Here is an 18,168-nt window from a genome sequence, read left to right on the forward strand (position 1 = left end):
TTCATTCATCATGAGAAATAGATTCCTGTACGTGTGTTTTGTTAAGTCATTCAATGAACATTTATTTAGTGCTTGGTATATATAGAACAAACACCATCCTAGGAGTTGGGGATACAGAAGAGAACAAAACCCAAACCATCCTTCCCTCGTGGAGCTGATGTTCTATGTCAGTCAGTAGGACAAGAGATATAGATAAATTCAGATAATGGTAAGTGCTTAGAAAATAAGCCTGGGACTTCCCTAGTGGCGCAGTGGTTAAGAATCCACCTGCCAAGGCAGGGGACAGGGGTTCAAGCCCTGGTCCGGGAAGATCCCACATGCCGTGGAGCAACTAAGCCCATGCGCCACAACTACCGAGCCTGCGCTGTAGAGCCCGCAAGCCACAACTACTGAAGCCCGTGAGCCACAGCTACTGAAGCCCGCACACCTAGAGCCTGTGCTCCGCAACAAGAGAAGCCCGCGCACCGCAACGAAGAGTAGCCCCCCGCTTGCTGCATCTAGAGAAAGCCGCGTGCAGCAACAAAGAACCAACACAGCCAAAAATAAATAAATAAATAAATTTATAAAAAAAGAAAAGAAAAGATGCCTGGTGAGGGAATAGGGAGGGGTGGGGTAGGGCAGCTGAGATAGGATGGGCACTCTGATAAACTGGTATTTGAGGAGAGACTTGATGGTTGAAAAGGAACCAACTTTGCCAGCATGTGGGGGAGAGTATTTCAGGTCCAGGTAGCTGTAAGTGCAAAGGCCCTAAGGCCAGTAAGCGTTTGTCTTATTGGAAGGATAGAAATCAGGCCACTCATTCCTGAAATGTATAGCTCCAGAAGACATCGGCATGACTCAGAGAACTATGAAATTTCTCCTGAATGTTCCTCCTGGGAGATTGCCCAAGGGGTCTTCCTATGGCCCCTTGGTATTTGTATGAATTCTTCAACTCTGTAATAAACGTACTTCGGCAAATGGTTGTCACACACATTCTCTCCGTGTTGAGAAACGGGTTTCTAAAACTGGCTCACATTTTGGCTCCTCCAGAGCATGGAACCACGAGCCTCAAAGAAAATTTAATCTAGCCTTTAAAAAATGTGTTTGATGATGTAAAATGCACATGCTCAGGGCCCAGATGCACAGATGTAGAAGACTCACCCAGGGTGCTGGGGGTGGGCGTAGTCCTGGAGTTTTGAATTTTTATCAGAAGCCCCAGGTGATTTTTAATACCATAAGGGAGTTTAAGAAGCACTGATATAGTCCAACCATTCTCTCTCTCTCTCTTTTTTTTTTTTTTTGGACATAATTTCATAGTTAGAAAAGTGTTGCTAAATAGTACAAAGAATTCCCAGGTACTTTTCACCCTTCCCCCTTTGGATATTTATATTACTCTCTAACAGTGAGAAACTTGGTTCCCATTATCCACAATGTATTTACTTATTTGCTCAATCCTGGAATGTACAGAATGTCCTTTCAGAACTACTAATCCATGTCTTCAAAAAGGCCAACTAATCAGAATTCAGTATACGGTTTCAAGTTTTTTTTTTGTCTTGAGCCTGAGGGCATATACTTAGTCCAAATAGTCTAAATACCTTGGGTAAGTGATCACTCCCCTTCTGTGTATGTTATTCGTTTGAAGTTCTGTTCAGATCTTTTGTGGGTTTTTGTATCAATTGTACACCCTCCCCCAAGCTTGTTGATTTTACTAATTTGTGGTTGTTGCTGGAGCATGTAAAGCATTAACATCCAATCATTGGTTTTACAGATGGCCTGGGGAGAGAGAGTCACATGGCCTGGGGATGTGAGATTATGTTGCCAAAGCCACTGAAGCCTTGGGTGTGCTGAGTGTGTTGGAGGCTCACAGGCGTCCTGTCTCCAGCTTACCACCTTTCCTCAAACACTCTGGGCTTTGGTAATTTCTGGTGCTTGCTGGTTACTAGGTTCCCACAGCTGGTCTCGTTTAGCTGGGAGATCGGATTAATTATGGTTTCAAATCTCTTGTAGTATCAGCCCCTCTTCAGTGATTTGCATAAGACCCTCCCAGTCCAGTTTGGCAGTTTCTTATAAAGTTAAAGTTACGATTACCACAAGACCAGCAATCCCACCCAAGAGAAATGAAAATATCTATGTCTACATAGATAACTTTACGCAAATAATTATACCAGTTTCATTCATAATCGCCAAAAAGTGGAAACAGCTTAAATGTTCATCAACTAGTGAATGGGTAGATTGTCATACAATGGAATACTAATCAGCAATGAAAAGGGAAAAAATTATTGACAGAGGCAACACATGGATAGAATCTCAAAAGCATTATGCTGAGTTAAAAAAGAGACATTCTGGAAAAGACAGAAATCTAAGGAAAGAAATCAGAAAAGTGGTTGCCAAGGGCTGGGGATAGCGGAAGGTGATTGCGAAGGGTCTGCACAAGGAATTTTCAGTGTGATGGGAATATTATACATTTGGTTATGGCAGTGGTTACAGGATGGTGTATGTTTGTCAAATATATACATGGGACAAATAAAAAGGGTGAATTTTGTTGTATGTAAATTATACTGCAATAAACCTGATCTTTAAAAAAGCCTCCCAGTTCTACTCTCTACCCCTCTTCTACCCTCACCCTGGTCTGGATCTCTCATTCTAGGGGAAAATGCAAATCTTTTACCAGCTGTGGGGAGTGCTTGACCATTTTGAACAGAGAAAATGATATAATGAATTGGCATTAAAAATTAAGTCAGTGAGCTTTAATAAGGATATAGATGAGTGAGAAAGAAGAAACTGGCCAAAAGAAAAGCTGGGGGTGGTGTATTGTAACTGGGCCCTCCATTGGGGTGTTCTGTGAAGGGATGGGTTCATTCATTCCTGCAAACATGTATGGAACATCTTCATTGCTGGGCACGGGGGATGCAACAGCGCCATCTATTGAGGATGTGGGGATACGCTGGTAGAGGAGACTAATAAGCAGCGATTGAAAATTGGGATGCGAGCTCCGAAGCAAATCAACAGGTGCAGTGACTGTGGGAGTGCAGGGCACTGTGGATAGAGAACAGAGGTCCAGCATCCAGAGCAGGGTCGTTGGCAGAAGATCTGCTGAGAACTGAAGGTAAGGAGGCATTGTCAGAGGAAGGGAGGGAGCAGAGCTTAACAGCAGAGGGAATGGTGTGTGAGCACTGAAGGTTATCATGGCTGGAGGGATGCAAGGGGAAATGATAGGTGATGAGCTTGGAGAGGAAGAGCCCCAGGGCCTGTTGAGGGTCTCCAGCAATGGGAACTACTGTAGTATTACACGCAGGGGAATGATATGATCAGATCTGTGATTTAGTGGTGAGCTGGCTGCAAAATGGAACCAGGATTGGAAGATGGCAGCAGGGAAGCCTGTTAGGATACTGTTGCAGTCATCCAGACAAGAGATGGTAGTGGCCAAGGAGACAGAGAGGAGGGGTTTAAAAGCTATTTAGTTGGTAGAATTGTCAAGATTTGGTGACTGAACGTTGGAACAGAAGGAGAGGCAGAATGCAAAGATGGTACCTTGCACTCGGGCTTGGGTGGGTGGATAGATGGCGATGCCATCCACTGAGGGAGAATAGGTTCAGGGGAAGAGATTAGGATGTGTTAGGTGTGAGGTGCCTGTGGGGCACCCAGGTGGAGAATTCAGTAGGCTGTCGTACATATGACTCTGGAGCTCAGAAGAGCAAATGTGAGTGGCATGTGAGGTCATAGGAATGGTTGGGAGTGCCTGCAGATAGGGCACAGCTAGTGACCACCAGGTGAAAACCCTAAGCCACAGTATTTAAGGGAGAAAAAAGAACTCACAAATGAGGCTGAGAAAGAGGGGTTAGAAAGCTAGGAGGAAAAACAAAGGCACCGGAAGAGAGGAATGGGAAATTTTTTTAGTGTGTTAAGAGGTCAAGTAAGATAAAGGTGGGGAAGGGTCAAATAGATTCAGCATCAATGAGGTGGTGTTCTTGGTGAGAAGAGTTCCAGTGGAAAGACTGAGGCCAAAGCCAGGCTGCAGTGTAATTAAGAGGTTAAGTGGCCAGCAGCCCAGCCCAATTCCTAAATAATACAGACCTCTCATTTGACAACAAATAAAGTTCTAATGGTTCAAAGACTTAAACATAAAAAACAAAGCAATAAAAGCACTAGGAAAAATAAAAGATTAAAAAAATTTAAGAAGAATTTAAATTCCTCTTAAAGAATTTAAGAAGAATTTTTTCTAGTATGACAAAAACAGAAGCCACAAAAGAAAAGGCTGATAAATTTGGCTACCTTAAGTTTTTTCTTAAGCTGTCACAAAACAACATAAACTAATTAAAATAAAAACCAAGTTATGAACTATACAAATCTTTGAACTCAGATTTTGGATGAGGACCAATTTCCTTAATATGTGAAGAGCTTTTACAAATCAATAAGAAAAACTAACAACCCAATAGAACAAGGAGGCAAAGGATATGAACCTAGTTCTCAGAGAAGGAAACACAAATGGCTATTGAACGTAGGCACAGATGCCCAACCTCATTCATCATAAGAGAAATTTAAATTGGTGACTTTTTTTCATCTATTAGATCAACAGTCACAGAAAAGTTTGGTAACACTTTGCTATCTGAGAATTGTGGAGAAACAGGTGCTCTCATACATGGCTGGTGGGATTGTGCCTTTGGACAACCTTTATGGAGGACAATTTGTCAATACCTGTGAAATATTACGTACACATATACTCTTTAACACAGCCATTCTGTGTAAAATGATGAATTTCCAAGTTTATTCACTGTATGTTTGTAACAGCAGAGATTGGAACCATCTTTATGTGGAACATTATGGGCCGAGGATATTAATTATGTGTATCCTTACTGGTGTCTGGTCCTGTAGGAAGTTGAGGAGATGGGACTACAGTTCCATGAGAGCACAGATGTAGATGCATATTTGATAGTCATCGGTTTAGGCGCAAAGGTTGAAGTGAGATAGAATCAGTTCATCTTAGAAAATACTGGTTCTGGAAAGAGCTGGAGGGAGATCCCAGGAAGGGTGAAGACGAGATAAGAAAGGAAGCCAAGGTGTTGTGATGCTCTGGAAGCCAGAGAGGGAGCCTGAGACTGCGCAGGGTACAGCCCAAGGATAGGACACTCCTGGGCCGGAACGACACAGCTGACTTCTGAATCAACCCTGGATTTGCCCTTCCATTGGACTTCTTGTGCTGTGGGAGAAGAAACTCTCAGTGTCCTTATCAGAAAATTCAAGGGGTTGTATTTTCTAATATTTGAGCTCCACTTCCCCCTCCAGCCCTGAAGCCCAGGCACGCAGACAACCCTTGCCCTTTCTGCGTCGGTCTCCTAGGAGACGAGCGCCTCTCCCGGAGACGCAGGCGCTTCCTGAGGCCCCGCCCCTTCCCCGCAGGCGGGCGCTGATTGGCCCGTTTGAAATGCGCCGGGCGCGAGCTCACCTGGTCCCGGAGCTGTTCTCCAGGCTTTTCTGAGCACCGCGCCTGAGCTGCCGAGTCCCGGTGCCCGCGGCCCGTCCCTGCGGCCCGCCGTCCTCGCCAGCCCGCCCGACCGAGTCCGGCGTACCGTGCACGCGTCTGGGCAGCGCGGAGCCTGCTGCCATGAAGCCAGCGTGAGTACCGGGCCGCGGAGCCGGGGCCGGCGTCTCCTCATGCCGCAGCAGGCCCCGGGACACGCCGTCGGTACCGAGCCCCGCGTCTCCCGGGCCGCGGCCCCCAAAGTGGGAGGGAGCCCCCATCAGGACCGCCCAGGGGGAGACCGGGAGCGGAGACCCTGTCCGCGTCGACCCCGTCTGGCTCCCCGCCGCCCAGAGTCGGGCGCCCGGCTCCCCGCCCTAGCTTCACTCGGCCAGGAAATGTCGGCCCCAAGTTGGGAGGAGGGGGAAGTTTGGGCGGCAACCCCAGTTCGGGTTAGCCAGGTCGCCCTCCACCTGGCTCCGGGACCGCCGCCTCAACCCTTTCTTAAGTTTCCCTTTCCATCCCCTGCCGCCCGCACCCGCGGGTTGCATTTTGCGGAGTTAGTGCGGGCCGGGGGTCGTCTAGCGTGTGGGCCGAGTGTTGTGTCCTGGGGTTGGGGTTGGGTAGGTGCTCTCAGCCCCCGGAGAGCCCCGGCGTCCGAGCGCACTGCGTGATTTTCTTAGCCTAGCGCGGTAGCCTGGGGGCCGCGACCACCCCCGGGTGAAGGCCAGTTATTTTGCTCTGTTCCTGGGTCTCAGACAGCCCCGCCCCCGACACAAAAGCCCACGCCCACATTCCTCTCGGAGTCGGTGACATTTGCAGCTCAGCCTAATTCCTTGACTGCTGCTGGGTAACGAAATACTTGTGCAAAGAAGAGGGCTGCCTTTATAATTAGCACCGTCACGTAGCTAGTCGTTTGCAAAGGCAGCTTGTTTTCTTAAGAGGCTAAAGTCAAAATCGTTGGGGAAAAATGTTGAGTTTAAGTAAACCTACCGTAATATTTTGCACTTAAAACACGAATTTGCTTGTTTCATCTGGGAAGGGGTTGTAGAAGTATTTTAATAACCTAAAATCCAAGCCAGTAATTTCACTTAGTGTTAAATGTTTTTCTAGTCTATAGATAAATGGGGGAAAGGGGAGAGTGGCATGCTAGAGAAATGGTGAATAAATCAAAATATCTTTTGCTACTGTCCCTACTTAAGAGAGCACGAAATTGCAGTTTGGGGACCACATTTTGTTTGAGGACAAAGGATGATAGTTTTGAGAATTCAATAATCCCTTGTTCCTTGAAAGTAAAGACAAATCTTGATGAAAGAATGGATTCCTCCATCTGCATTTTTATAATTTATTGAAGTTAATCACTTGCCAGTCTGCCTTGGCAGTGGGCTGTTGGCACAGCGTGTGTGCTTATGTACCTACATAAATGACTTTCGAGATAAGTGTGGTCAACTATCTAGATTTTTCAAATTTGTAGTGTCTGTAAAATTGTTGCTCAAGAAAATAAGCTATTTTACATACAGAACTATAAATAGATATTAAAAAACAGAATTCAACTAGGTAAATTTTAAAGATCTTACCGGCTTTTTTCAGTGATTCATGAATCAGGCAGCATCCATCTAGCACACAGAAAGGTGCTCCTAAGAGCTGTACAAAATGGAAGTTTTTTATAGGCAGAGGGGGATGGAACAAGGGAATTATACTAGCAATGAGTGGATTGTCTGTGGCAAGGTGAACATCCTTTAGTGGATGGCAGGGGTCTATCAGGCAGATTACCTCACTAGCGCTGACCAGGTAGTTCCAGATTGGTTTAAGATTCTACTCCTGGGAGAGGTTGGAACTATAATTAAGTTAGGTATGAAGTCTCAGTTTGGTGATGTGGGGCTTAGCACAAGTGACCCCATTTTGGGCCTGTTATCTCTATTTTTTAGTAGCAAAAATGTCTCCTAAGCCAAATTTTAATTACTTTTGGGTTATCCATGCCACAAACACTCTTCTACTAAGGAAATTTATTCTTATTCATGTTATTTGGGATATAGTGTTGTGGAACTGCTAAAGAATAATTTTATAAACCCTAGGAAGGTCATCTCTGTATGAATTACAGGTGAAGTTTTTATATGTTAGTGTTGAACTGAAATGTTTTTGTATCTATGACCAGGAGAACTAAGACACCCAGGAAACCACCAGTGAAGAAAGGATCCCAAACGAGTCTTAAAGACCCCGTTGGGGTAAGGTCTCCCTGTGAATTTGTGTGTGTCTTCTTTCTTCAGTCCTTTTATGTCTTATGCTTATGCTTGGAAGGGATGGAGACGTGCAAGTGGAGTCAAAGAACATTTAGCTAAAAGGACGATACTAAATTGCTTAGGCTGGTTCCAGCTTTGAAATTTTGTTTCTATGTTGGATACATTAGGCCAGTAAAATGAAGTGTTTGGTTGTCAGTTGCATACTTCCTATAACTAATTATATTTGAAAAGTTAGATAATGAAAAAATATTCTTCAACTATCTTGGAGAATTCTTCATGCAGGCTTGGGAACTTGCTTTTAAAAGCAAATGGCAAATAAAAGAAAGGTGGTTTGCTCTGGGGTTTTTAAATCTTCCCTTCATTGGCACTGGAATGTATTTCTTGATCTGAGTTGTGGGAACCAGATGCCTTGCATGTAGTGCTGACCAGTTTTTCCTCAACCCTATCACTGATTAAGAAGAGCATATTTCAGACTTCCCTGGTAGCACAGTGGTTAAGAATCCGCCTGCCAATGCAGGGGACACGGGTTCGAGCCCCGGTCTGGGAAGATCCCACATGACGCGGAGCAACTAAGCCCGTGCGCCACAACTACTGAAGCCTGCGCACCTAGAGCCCGTGCTCCACAACAAGAGAAGCCATTGCAATGAGAAGCCCGTGCACCACAACGAAGAGTAGCCCCCGCTTGCTGCAACTAGAGAAAGCCCGCACGCAGCAACGAAGCCAACGCAGCCAAAAATTAAATAAATAAAATTAAATTAAAAAACAAAAAAAGAAGACCATGTTTCAGATCTCGCACTTTAGTATACTAAGTGTTAAGCTGGCAAGTTTTAACTGACATCCAATTCCAGACAATCCTAACAGCTTTTCAAATAATTCTCGTTGTGTGATATGTTTTTGATTTTTAGAGTGAGTTTTGATATTATGTGCATTTAAAATTCTCTCATATCTAAAATATCTGTTTGCATTTGACAATCAGCAAATCGGGTAGCAGGGTAGCAGATCTTGGCTTTCATAGCTCTAAGTATATATACTTAAGTTTAGAGACCAAATGTTTGAATGAATGAATGAATGAAAAGTCAGGTAAAAAGTCAACCTTTGTTCTTTAAGCACCTTCTTGTATTTTCAGGTGTACTGCAGGGTACGCCCACTGAGCCTCCCAGAGCAAGAGTGTTGCATAGAAGTGATCAATAATACAACAGTTCAACTTCATACTCCTGAGGGTTATAGGCTCAACCGAAATGGAGACTATAAGGAGGTAATTCCTGTTGGAAGCAACTGTTTTTAATTGATAGGTTCTTTCCTGAATGGCTTTTCCATTTTCTACATTTAACAACATTCATGTGTTTCCACTTTATTGAAAGACTTATTTACTTCACTCTAACCACCATATCAAAAGTATCTTTAATTTCTGGGCTGTACAGACACACCTTTGGTATACTGGAGTTAGAAGATTGCTTTTAGATGATTAATTTCTTGTATTGGATAATTATTGATTTTTAGAGCATATATTAGGGATAGTTTAATGTGGAATGATATCTGATGGTGCTAGGCAGTTACATGTGTATATGTAGTTTCATGTGTGGGACTGAAATAACATTTAATAGGCATTGTATACTTGTATCGATCTTTTATGAAGTGTTTTTATTTTTAGTAAAATGTTAAACAAAGAGAGTTCAATTCAGTTCAACAAACATGTGCTAAGCTGGAGCATAGAAGGAGACTTTAAAAACTGAGTAAGACACGGTCCTTGCCTTTATGGAGCTTACAACTTAGTTGGGAGCACAGATGCTAAGCAAGTGACCCTCATTGGTAAGACAGGTGTGTTTAAAGAAATGGACTCTGGGAATGCAGAAGAAAGGATTAATTCAGGGTGTCATCTCTTCTTTCAAGCTGCCTTCACTCTTTCGTGTACACTACTCGAGGGAGATTGCTAGTCAAAAGCCCACCAGTGGCCTCTTTGCTGCTAGATGTGATGGACGCCTCTTTGTCTTCATTACGATCTATTTCTCAGCAGCACTGTCCTGTCTTCCGCTCCAATGCTCCATGTTCTGTCTTTCACTGGCCACCGTCTGCAGGCTTTGCCTCCTTTTCCAACCTCTAAATACCAGGTTGGGCTATACCCAGGGCTCTCTTCCCTATCTATACTTTTCCATGGCTTTACAGGTTGATGATATGGTAATAATTTTGGAATTTTTATCTCCAGCCTAAATCTTTTCTCTCTCAACTTGAACGTCCACTGCTTGGATGTCACACAGGCATGTCCAAAAGAACTCTTGAGTTTTTTCCCCTCTAGATCACTTCCTCCCTTGTTTTTTCTTGTCAATAAATAGCACCACCACCATCTATTTGCTCAAACCAGACACCCTGTCCCTACCTTTCTCTTGTCCCCCCTCATATCCCATTCATTAGTAGATCCTATCAGTTCTACTCCAGTGTGTATCTTGAAACTGTCCTTTCAGTTCTATCTCCACTGCCACTACCCTCGTCTGAGGCCTGTTATTAATTACTGAGACAAGTGCTTCTCAAACTGTGGTGAAGAAGCAGCTTTTTTATTTTCAATGCATGGTGACTGATACTTTTGTGCAGCTTTGCCACAAGAAACTGTTAGACAACTGTTAGGCAAAGTTAGACAGCAGAGGACTGGTTTATAATCTGTTCAGAGATAAACCCACTGGTCACATGCTGGGATGTTGCAGCCATGTGAAATGGCTACAGAGGTTCTAAGCATTTACCCTCCATCTCTGTAATTACCCCTCCCTGGACTGGAGACAGACAGCTCTCAGAGGGGCATTGGCCTGCCTGCTGACCACACTTTGAGTAACATTAACAAGACTATGCTGAAGCCAGCTGGACCACCTGCTTCCACTCTGAATCTTCTCTAATCCATTGCCACAGAGCAGCCACTCATCTTTTAAAGCAGAAATCAGACCTCACATTTTCCTTTTTCTTTTTTTAACTGAAGTACCATTAATTTACAATGCTGTATTAGCTTCTTGTATACAGCAAAGTGATTCAGTTATACATATATGTATATATTCTTTTTCATATTCTTTTCCATTATGGTTTACTACAACATATTGAATACACTTGCCTGTGTTATACAGTAGGATGTTGTTTATCTATTTTATGTATAGCAGTTTGTATCTGCTAATCCCAAACTCCTAATTCCCCCCCCCCTTCCCGTCACCATTTTCCTGTTTAAAACCTTCTAAGGAATAAAGTTTTCAAATGGGCGCAGTCCTGCTTAATCTTCCTGCTATCTCTCTCTCCACCTCACCTCTTAGTACTCATACAATCCTAAATTGCTTGGATAAGCCAGAATCTTGCCTCAGGGCTTTTCCCTTAGCTCTTAGCAGGATGGCTCCTCATCCTTAGGTTTTAGCTTAAATCACTTCCTCCGAGAGTGTGTCCAGATTACCCCCATCAACAGTAGCACCCCTCCCACTTCTCTCCTGGTCTGTACTCTCTATACTTCCTTGACAGCACTTACCCCAACCTATAGATTTATTTACTTGTTTATTGTCTCTCCCCTGGTGTAATATGCACTTCTAGGGGATATGTACCTTATCTGTCCTGTTTGCCAAACACTCAGTAGATACGGATTAAGCATGAAGGAATGGTCTGGGAAGGCTTCATGGAGGAGTAGGCCTTTGAGAATGTAAAATAGTTGAGAACTGACTTATTGAATTTTGCTTCTTTATTAGAGTTAATTTCATGTATGTGTAAATAGTACTAAAGGTTTGGTGGGGATTAAAAGTTCTCAGTGCTTTTTGACAGAAGGCAACACTGGATAATGGAAGAAGTGTTGGAATGAAAATGGCTTTGACACTAATTAGCTTCATGAGTTTGGGCAAGTTCCTTCTTGCCTCAGTTTTCTTCACCTGGAAGAGGGTGGGGATTGTTCATGAGGACTTGGAGGTCATCTGATTGACCTGTCAGCACTAACCTATATGTATCTTTTCAGTTCTAAGAGTCTTTGTTCTTTCTGTGAACTCTAAAGCTGTTTTACAGGATTGGAATAAAAACTTCTACAAAGGTGAGAGTTAGCTTAGCTGAAGTAGGTGTGTGATCTTTAACAAGTTATAAAATGAGCCATAATAATTGATAGTACCTACATCAAAGGTTGTAAAAATGATGATTCACTAATATGCTAAGGCAGTGCTTGGGACATGGTTAGTGTTAAGTGCAAGTTGTTGTTGTTATGATGATGATGATGTATTTGAGTCCTAATCTATACATGTCTCCTTTTGGGGGACAAAACTACTAATTTTAAAAACATAAGGGTCATGATATTGATATGTGAGCAGGTTGGATTTAAGATAAAACGTATAAAACATGGAAAAGGGGTCATGTGACAAAGGCTATAATCCACAATAAATTCTAGTGAATACTCATGCACCAAATAATAGCATTGACATTCATGGAGCAAAAATTGCAAGAAATTCAGGAAGCCTACAGGAACAATTGCAACATCTACAAACTAATAAAGCTTGAAGACAACAAATATAGAAAGAATAGAACTCCAGTCCCTGGACAATTAGGGCATTTTAATTTACCTTGAAATATATACCCTAGTCCCCAGTCTTATTTTCCAAGTAGGAGTTTGGTAATATTTCTGATAATATAGATATGCTTTATAATAATAGTCATATTTTGAAAGATTTGATAATTGAAGTATTATTGCTTTTTTAAAGGTCACAGTTTATTTAAAATTTATTTCATAGAAGAACTCAGATGAGGGACTTCCCTGGTGGTCCAGTGGTTGAGACTCCATGCTTCCACTCCAGTGCACCAGGGTTATATCCCTGGTCAGGGAGCTAGTATCCTGCATGCCTTGTGGCACAGCCAAAAACAAACAAACAAAAAAACTCAGATGAGATTATATTGACAGTTATTTTCTAGTTTTAAAAAAGCAGTACATCAAAACTCTTGGTTTTATACTGCTATGCCATTTTAAATGACACCTTTATAAAGAAAAATAGATAGCAGTAAAATAGTATATGAAGTAATGCTTGAGGATTTTCACAAGTCTATGACTGAATCGTTGTAATACCTTTTGAACTCCTTTGTCACTTAATTAAAACAAAATCAGCCTTAGTCTATGAAGCATTAGTAGACAAGACTTTTCTACAGTCTCTTCAGTAGTTATAACTGTAAATATTTACCAGTTTATAATTGGTATAATTTAAGTATGTCATGAATTTTTTAAAGATTCCAAGTTTAAAGACTATTGGTATTTTTTTTTCATGTCTAGATCTAATTGTTCATAAGGAAACATCTGAATATGTTTAAACAGATATATTTCTAGCCTAGCTATAGTGGAATTCCGTTTATGTGCTTTTTATTTTTTTCCTTCTCCACAGACTCAGTATTCATTTAAACAAGTATTTGGCATTCATACCACCCAAAAGGAGCTCTTTGATGTTGTGGCTAATCCCTTGGTAGATGACCTCATTCATGGCAAAAATGGTATGATTCTTGGAGTTTTGTTGAATTTTTCTTTTTCTCCCCCTCTGATAAAACTTTTTTGATACTTAGGTATTTGATTTATGTTCAGCCTTGAACCCAGTTAATTTTCCAGAGTAGTGTTAAACCTGCTTTTCTGAGCAGTTATTTTTATTTTTTTAATTTGCTTATTTTTCAAATTTAATTTTTATTTTGCATTGGAGTATAGTTGATTTACAGTGTTGTGTTAGTTTCAGGTGTACAGCTAAGTGACTCAGTTATACATATATCCATTCTTTTTCAGATTCTTTTCCCATATAGGTTATTACAGAATATTGAATAGATTTCCCTGTGCTATACAGTAGGTCCTTGTTGATTATCTATTTTAAATATAGTAGTGTGTATATGTCAATCCCAAACTCCCAATTTATCCCTCCCCTTTGGTAACCATAAGTTTGTTTTCTAAGTCTGTGAGTCTGTTTTGTAAATAGGTTCATTTGTATCACTTTTTTATTTTTTTATTTTTTAGATTCTGCATATAAGCAATATCATATGATACTTGTCTTTTTCTGTCTGACTTACTTCACTTAGTATGATAATCTCCAGGTCCATCCATGTTACTGCAAATGGCATTATTTCATTCTTTTTAATGGCTGAGTAATATTCCATTTTATATATGTACATTTTATATATGTACCACATCTTCTTTATCTATTCACCTGTTGATGGACATTTAGGTTGCTTCCATGTCTTGGCTATTATAAACAGTGCTTCACTGAACATTGGGGTGCATGTATCCTTTTGAACCATGGTATTCTCTGGATATATGCCCAGGCCTGGGATTGCTGCATCCTATGGTAGCTCTATTTTTAGTTTTTTAAGGAACCTCCATACTGTTCTCCATAGTGGCTATACCAATTTACATTCCCATCAACAGGGTAGGAGGGTTCCCTTTTCTCCACACCCTCTCCAGCATTTGTTATTTGTAGACTTTTTGATGATGGCCATTCTGACTTGTGTGAGGCAATATCTCATTGTAGTATTTCTTTTTTTTTTTTGAACCCAGATTGTGTTTGTTTATTCTTTTTTTTTTTTTTTCACACACACCCACTGTATTTTATTTTTACAAGAGATAAATAGACTGACACCAAGCATTGTACATGGATGACCACAACAAAAGCAACAATGATTGCAATTACCAAACATGAAACACACTCATACTATGTCATAATATTGACATTCAGTCCAGTAATCCTCCACTGTAACAGCTCCTTTACTTTGCAGTGAAAATTGATTTGTATATTCTTTGCCTCTGAGTCCTTGTGGGATTTTTTTTTTTTTAAATTCAGACAGAAAGTCACAAAAATTATACTCATCCTCATCAGTTCACTCAGTCCCATGTAATTCATTTTTTTTTTCATCTTGATATTTTGTTAGCACTTTTATGAGTTCATCAGTTTTTCATTAGAGTTCTGAAAATGCTTATTCATTCAGTTCAGCAGTACAGTCAGTTACCAGAAACCTGTACTTGTCAGAGTCTTTTCCATGAATTTCTTGAAGATGAAACCCTCTTATAGGAACATATTTGCAAAATCATCAGAGTACACCCAGAACTGTCTGTAAATGACAAAAGACTTAAAAATGACCACGGTTAAAGATTTGATGAAAGTTCATAATAATGCAGTTGACAAGAAAATTAGTTATTTCTGAGATATACATTTTAAAGTAATAACTAGGATTATTACTTATAACATTATACCAGAACATATAAGATTTTTAGAAATTTCATGTAATGTCTGAAACATTTATATTAACATATTTCCATACATATTTCCATACAAATACAAATATAAGATTTTTAGAAATTTCATGTAATGTCTGAAACATTTATATTAACATATTTCCATACAAATACAAATATAAGATTTTTAGAAATTTCATGTAATGTCTGAAACATTTATATTAACATATTTCCATACAAATAACCCAATGAAAGTTTAGTATTAGTTGTTTTGTTTGTTTTTTTATACTGCAGGTTCTTATTAGGCATCAATTTTATACACATCAGTGTATACATGTCAATCCCAATCGCCCAATTCAGCACACCACCATCCCAACCCCACCGCAGTTTTCCCCCCTTGGTGTCCATATGTCCATTCTCTACATCTGTGTCTCAACTTCTGCCCTGCAAACTGGCTCATCTGTACCATTTTTCTAGGTTCCACATACATGCATTAATATACGATATTTGTTTTTCTCTTTCTGACTTACTTCACTCTGTATGACACTCTCTAGATCCATCCACGTCTCAACAAATGACTCAATTTCGTTCCTTTTTATGGCTGAGTAATATTCCATTGTATATATGTACCACAACTTCTTTATCCATGCGTCTGTTGATGGGCATTTAGGTTGCTTCCATGACCTGGCTATTGTAAATAGTGCTGCAATGAACATTCGGGTGCATGTGTCTTTTTGAATTACGGTTTTCTCTGGGTATATGCCCAGTAGTGGGATTGCTGGGTCATATAGTAATTCTATTTTTAGTTTTTTAAGGAACCTCCATATTGTTCTCCATAGTGGCTGTATCAATTTACATTCCCACCAACAGTGCAAGAGGGTTCCCTTTTCTCCACACCCTTTCCAGCATTTGTTGTTTGTAGATTTTCTGATGATGCCCATTCTAACAGGAGTGAGGTGATACCTCATTGTAGTTTTGATTTGCATTTCTCTAATAATTAGTGATGTTGAGCATCTTTTCATGTGCTTTGTGGCCGTCTGTATGTCTTCTTTGGAGAAATGTCTATTTAGGTCTTCTGCCCATTTTTGGATTGGGGTGTTTGTTTCTTTGATATTGAGCTGAATGAGCTGTTTATATATTTTGGAGATTAATCCTTTGTCCGTTGATTCATTTGCAAATATTTTCTCCCATTCTGAGGGTTGTCTTTTGGTCTTGTTTATGGTTTCCTTTGCTGTGCAAAAGCTTTGAAGTTTCATTAGGTCCCACTTGTTTATTTTTGTTTTTATTTCCATTACCCTAGGAGGTGGATCAAAAAAGATCTTGCTGTGATTTATGTCAAAGAGTGTTCTTCCTATGTTTTCCTCTAAGAGTTTTATAGTGTCCAGTCTTATATTTAGGTCCCTAATCCATTTTGAGTTTATTTTTGTGTATGGTGTTAGGGAGTATTCTAATTTCATTCTTTTACATGTAGCTGTCCAGTTTTCCCAGCACCACTTATTGAAGAGACTGTCTTTTCTCCATTGTATATCTTTGCCTCCTTTGTCATAGATTAGTTGACCATAAGTGCGTGGGTTAATCTCTGGGCTTTCTATCTTGTTCCATTGATCTATGTTTCTGTTTTTGTGCCAGTACCATATTGTCTTGATTACTGTAGCTTTGTAGTAGAGTCTGAAGTCAGGGAGTCTGATTCCTCCAGCTCCATTTTTTTGCCTCAAGACTGCTTTGGCTATTCGGGGTCTTTTGTGTCTCCATACAAATTTTAAGATGATTTGTTCTAGCTCCGTAAAAAATGCCATTGGTAATTTGATAGGGATTGCATTGAATCTGTAGATTGCTTTGGGTAGTATACTCATTTTCACAATGTTGATTCTTCCAATCCAAGAACATGGTATATCTCTCCATCTGTTGGTATCATCTTTAATTTCTTTCAGCATTGTTTTATGGTTTTCTGCATACAGGTCTTTTGTCTCCCTAGGTAGGTTTATTCCTAGGTATTTTATTCTTTTTGTTGCAATGGTAAATGGGAGTGTTTCCATAATTTCTCTTTCAGATTTTTCATCATTAGTGAGGAATGCAAGAGATTTCTGTGCATTCATTTTGTATCCTGCAACTTTACCATATTCATTAATTAGCTCTAGCAGTTTTCTGGTGGCAGTTTTAGGATTCTCTATGTATAGTATCATGTCATCCGCAAACAGTGACAGTTTTACTTCTTCTTTTCCAATTTGTATTCCTTTTATTTCTTTTTCTTCTCTGATTGCCATGGCTAGGACTTCCAGAACTATGTTGAATAATAGTGGTGAGAGTGGACATCCTTGTCTCGTTCCTGATCTTAGAGGAAATGCTTTCAGTTTTTCACCATTGAGAATGATGTTTGCTGTGGGTTTGTCATATATGGCCTTTATTATGTTGAGGTAGGTTCCCTCTATGCCCACTTTCTGGAGAGTTTTTATCAGAAATGGGTGTTGAATTTTGTCAAAAGCTTTTTCTGCATCTATTGAGATGATCATATGGTTTTTATTCTTCAATTTGTTAATATGGTGTATCACATTGATTGATTTGCGTATATTGAAGAATCCTTGCATCCCTGGGATAAATCCCACTTGATCGTGGTGTATGATCCTTTTAATGTGTTGTTGGATTCTGTTTGCTAGTATTTTGTGGAGGATTTTTGCATCTATATTCATCAGTGATATTGGTCTGTAATTTTCTTTTTTTGTAGTGTCTTTGTCTGGTTTTGGTATCAGGGTGATGGTGGCCTCACAGAATGAGTTTGGGAGTGTTCCTTCCTCTGCAATTTTTTGGAAGAGTTTGAGAAGGATGGGTGTTAGCTCTTCTCTAAATGTTTGATAGAATTCACCTGTGAAGCCATCTGGTCCTGCACTTTTGTTTGTTGGAAGATTTTTAATCACAGTTTCAATTTCATTACTTGTGATTGGTCTGTTCATATTTTCTGTTTCTTCCTGGTTCAGTCTTGGAAGGTTATACCTTTCTAAGAATTTGTCCATTTCTTCCAGGTTGTCCATTTTATTGGCATAGAGTTGCTTGTAGTAGTCTCTTAGGATGCTTTGTATTTCTGCGGTGTCTGTTGTAACTTCTTTTTCATTTCTGATTTTATTGATTTGAGCCCTCTCCCTCTTTTTCTTGATGAGTCTGGCTAATGGCTTATCAATTTTGTTTATCTTCTCAAAGAACCAACTTTTAGTTTTATTGATCTTTGCTATTGTTTTCTTTGTTTCTATTTCATTTATTTCTGCTCTGATCTTTATGATTTCTTTCCTTCTGCTAACTTTGGGTTTTGTTTG

The 18,168-nt window shown here is 40.3% G+C and overlaps 2 protein-coding genes across 12 annotated transcripts in view; both read left to right on the forward strand.

Annotated features, from left to right (window-relative positions):
* Positions 1-5,402, forward strand: part of PAQR5 (progestin and adipoQ receptor family member 5) — a 90,911-nt gene extending 85,509 nt beyond the window's left edge. The window contains exon 8 of one of the 2 annotated variants that reach the window (XM_082383472.1): positions 1,748-5,363. In XM_082383472.1, the coding sequence (XP_082239598.1) occupies positions 1,748-1,827 (80 nt within the window). In that variant the 3' untranslated portion in view covers positions 1,828-5,363. The other variant, XM_082383473.1, reaches the window with a different exon arrangement.
* A 36-nt stretch (positions 5,403-5,438) lies between these two features.
* KIF23 (kinesin family member 23) overlaps positions 5,439-18,168 on the forward strand; it is a gene marked incomplete at its 3' end in the record, with an annotated part of 40,961 nt that continues 28,231 nt past the window's right edge. For 4 of the 10 annotated variants that reach the window (XM_082383283.1, XM_082383284.1, XM_082383285.1 and 1 more), the window contains exons 1-4: positions 5,440-5,592; positions 7,593-7,662; positions 8,804-8,932; positions 13,041-13,146. In XM_082383283.1, the coding sequence (XP_082239409.1) occupies positions 5,582-5,592; positions 7,593-7,662; positions 8,804-8,932; positions 13,041-13,146 (316 nt within the window). In that variant the 5' untranslated portion in view covers positions 5,440-5,581. Of the gene's footprint in view, positions 5,593-7,592; positions 7,663-8,803; positions 8,933-11,641; positions 11,714-13,040; positions 13,147-18,168 lie in introns of those variants that run through there. The other 6 variants (XM_082383288.1, XM_082383290.1, XM_082383292.1 and 3 more) reach the window with 3 other exon arrangements.

This window comes from Balaenoptera borealis (assembly GCF_965194805.1).
Source record: "Balaenoptera borealis genome assembly, chromosome: 3".
In the NCBI taxonomy this organism is placed as follows: Eukaryota; Metazoa; Chordata; class Mammalia; order Artiodactyla; family Balaenopteridae; genus Balaenoptera; species Balaenoptera borealis.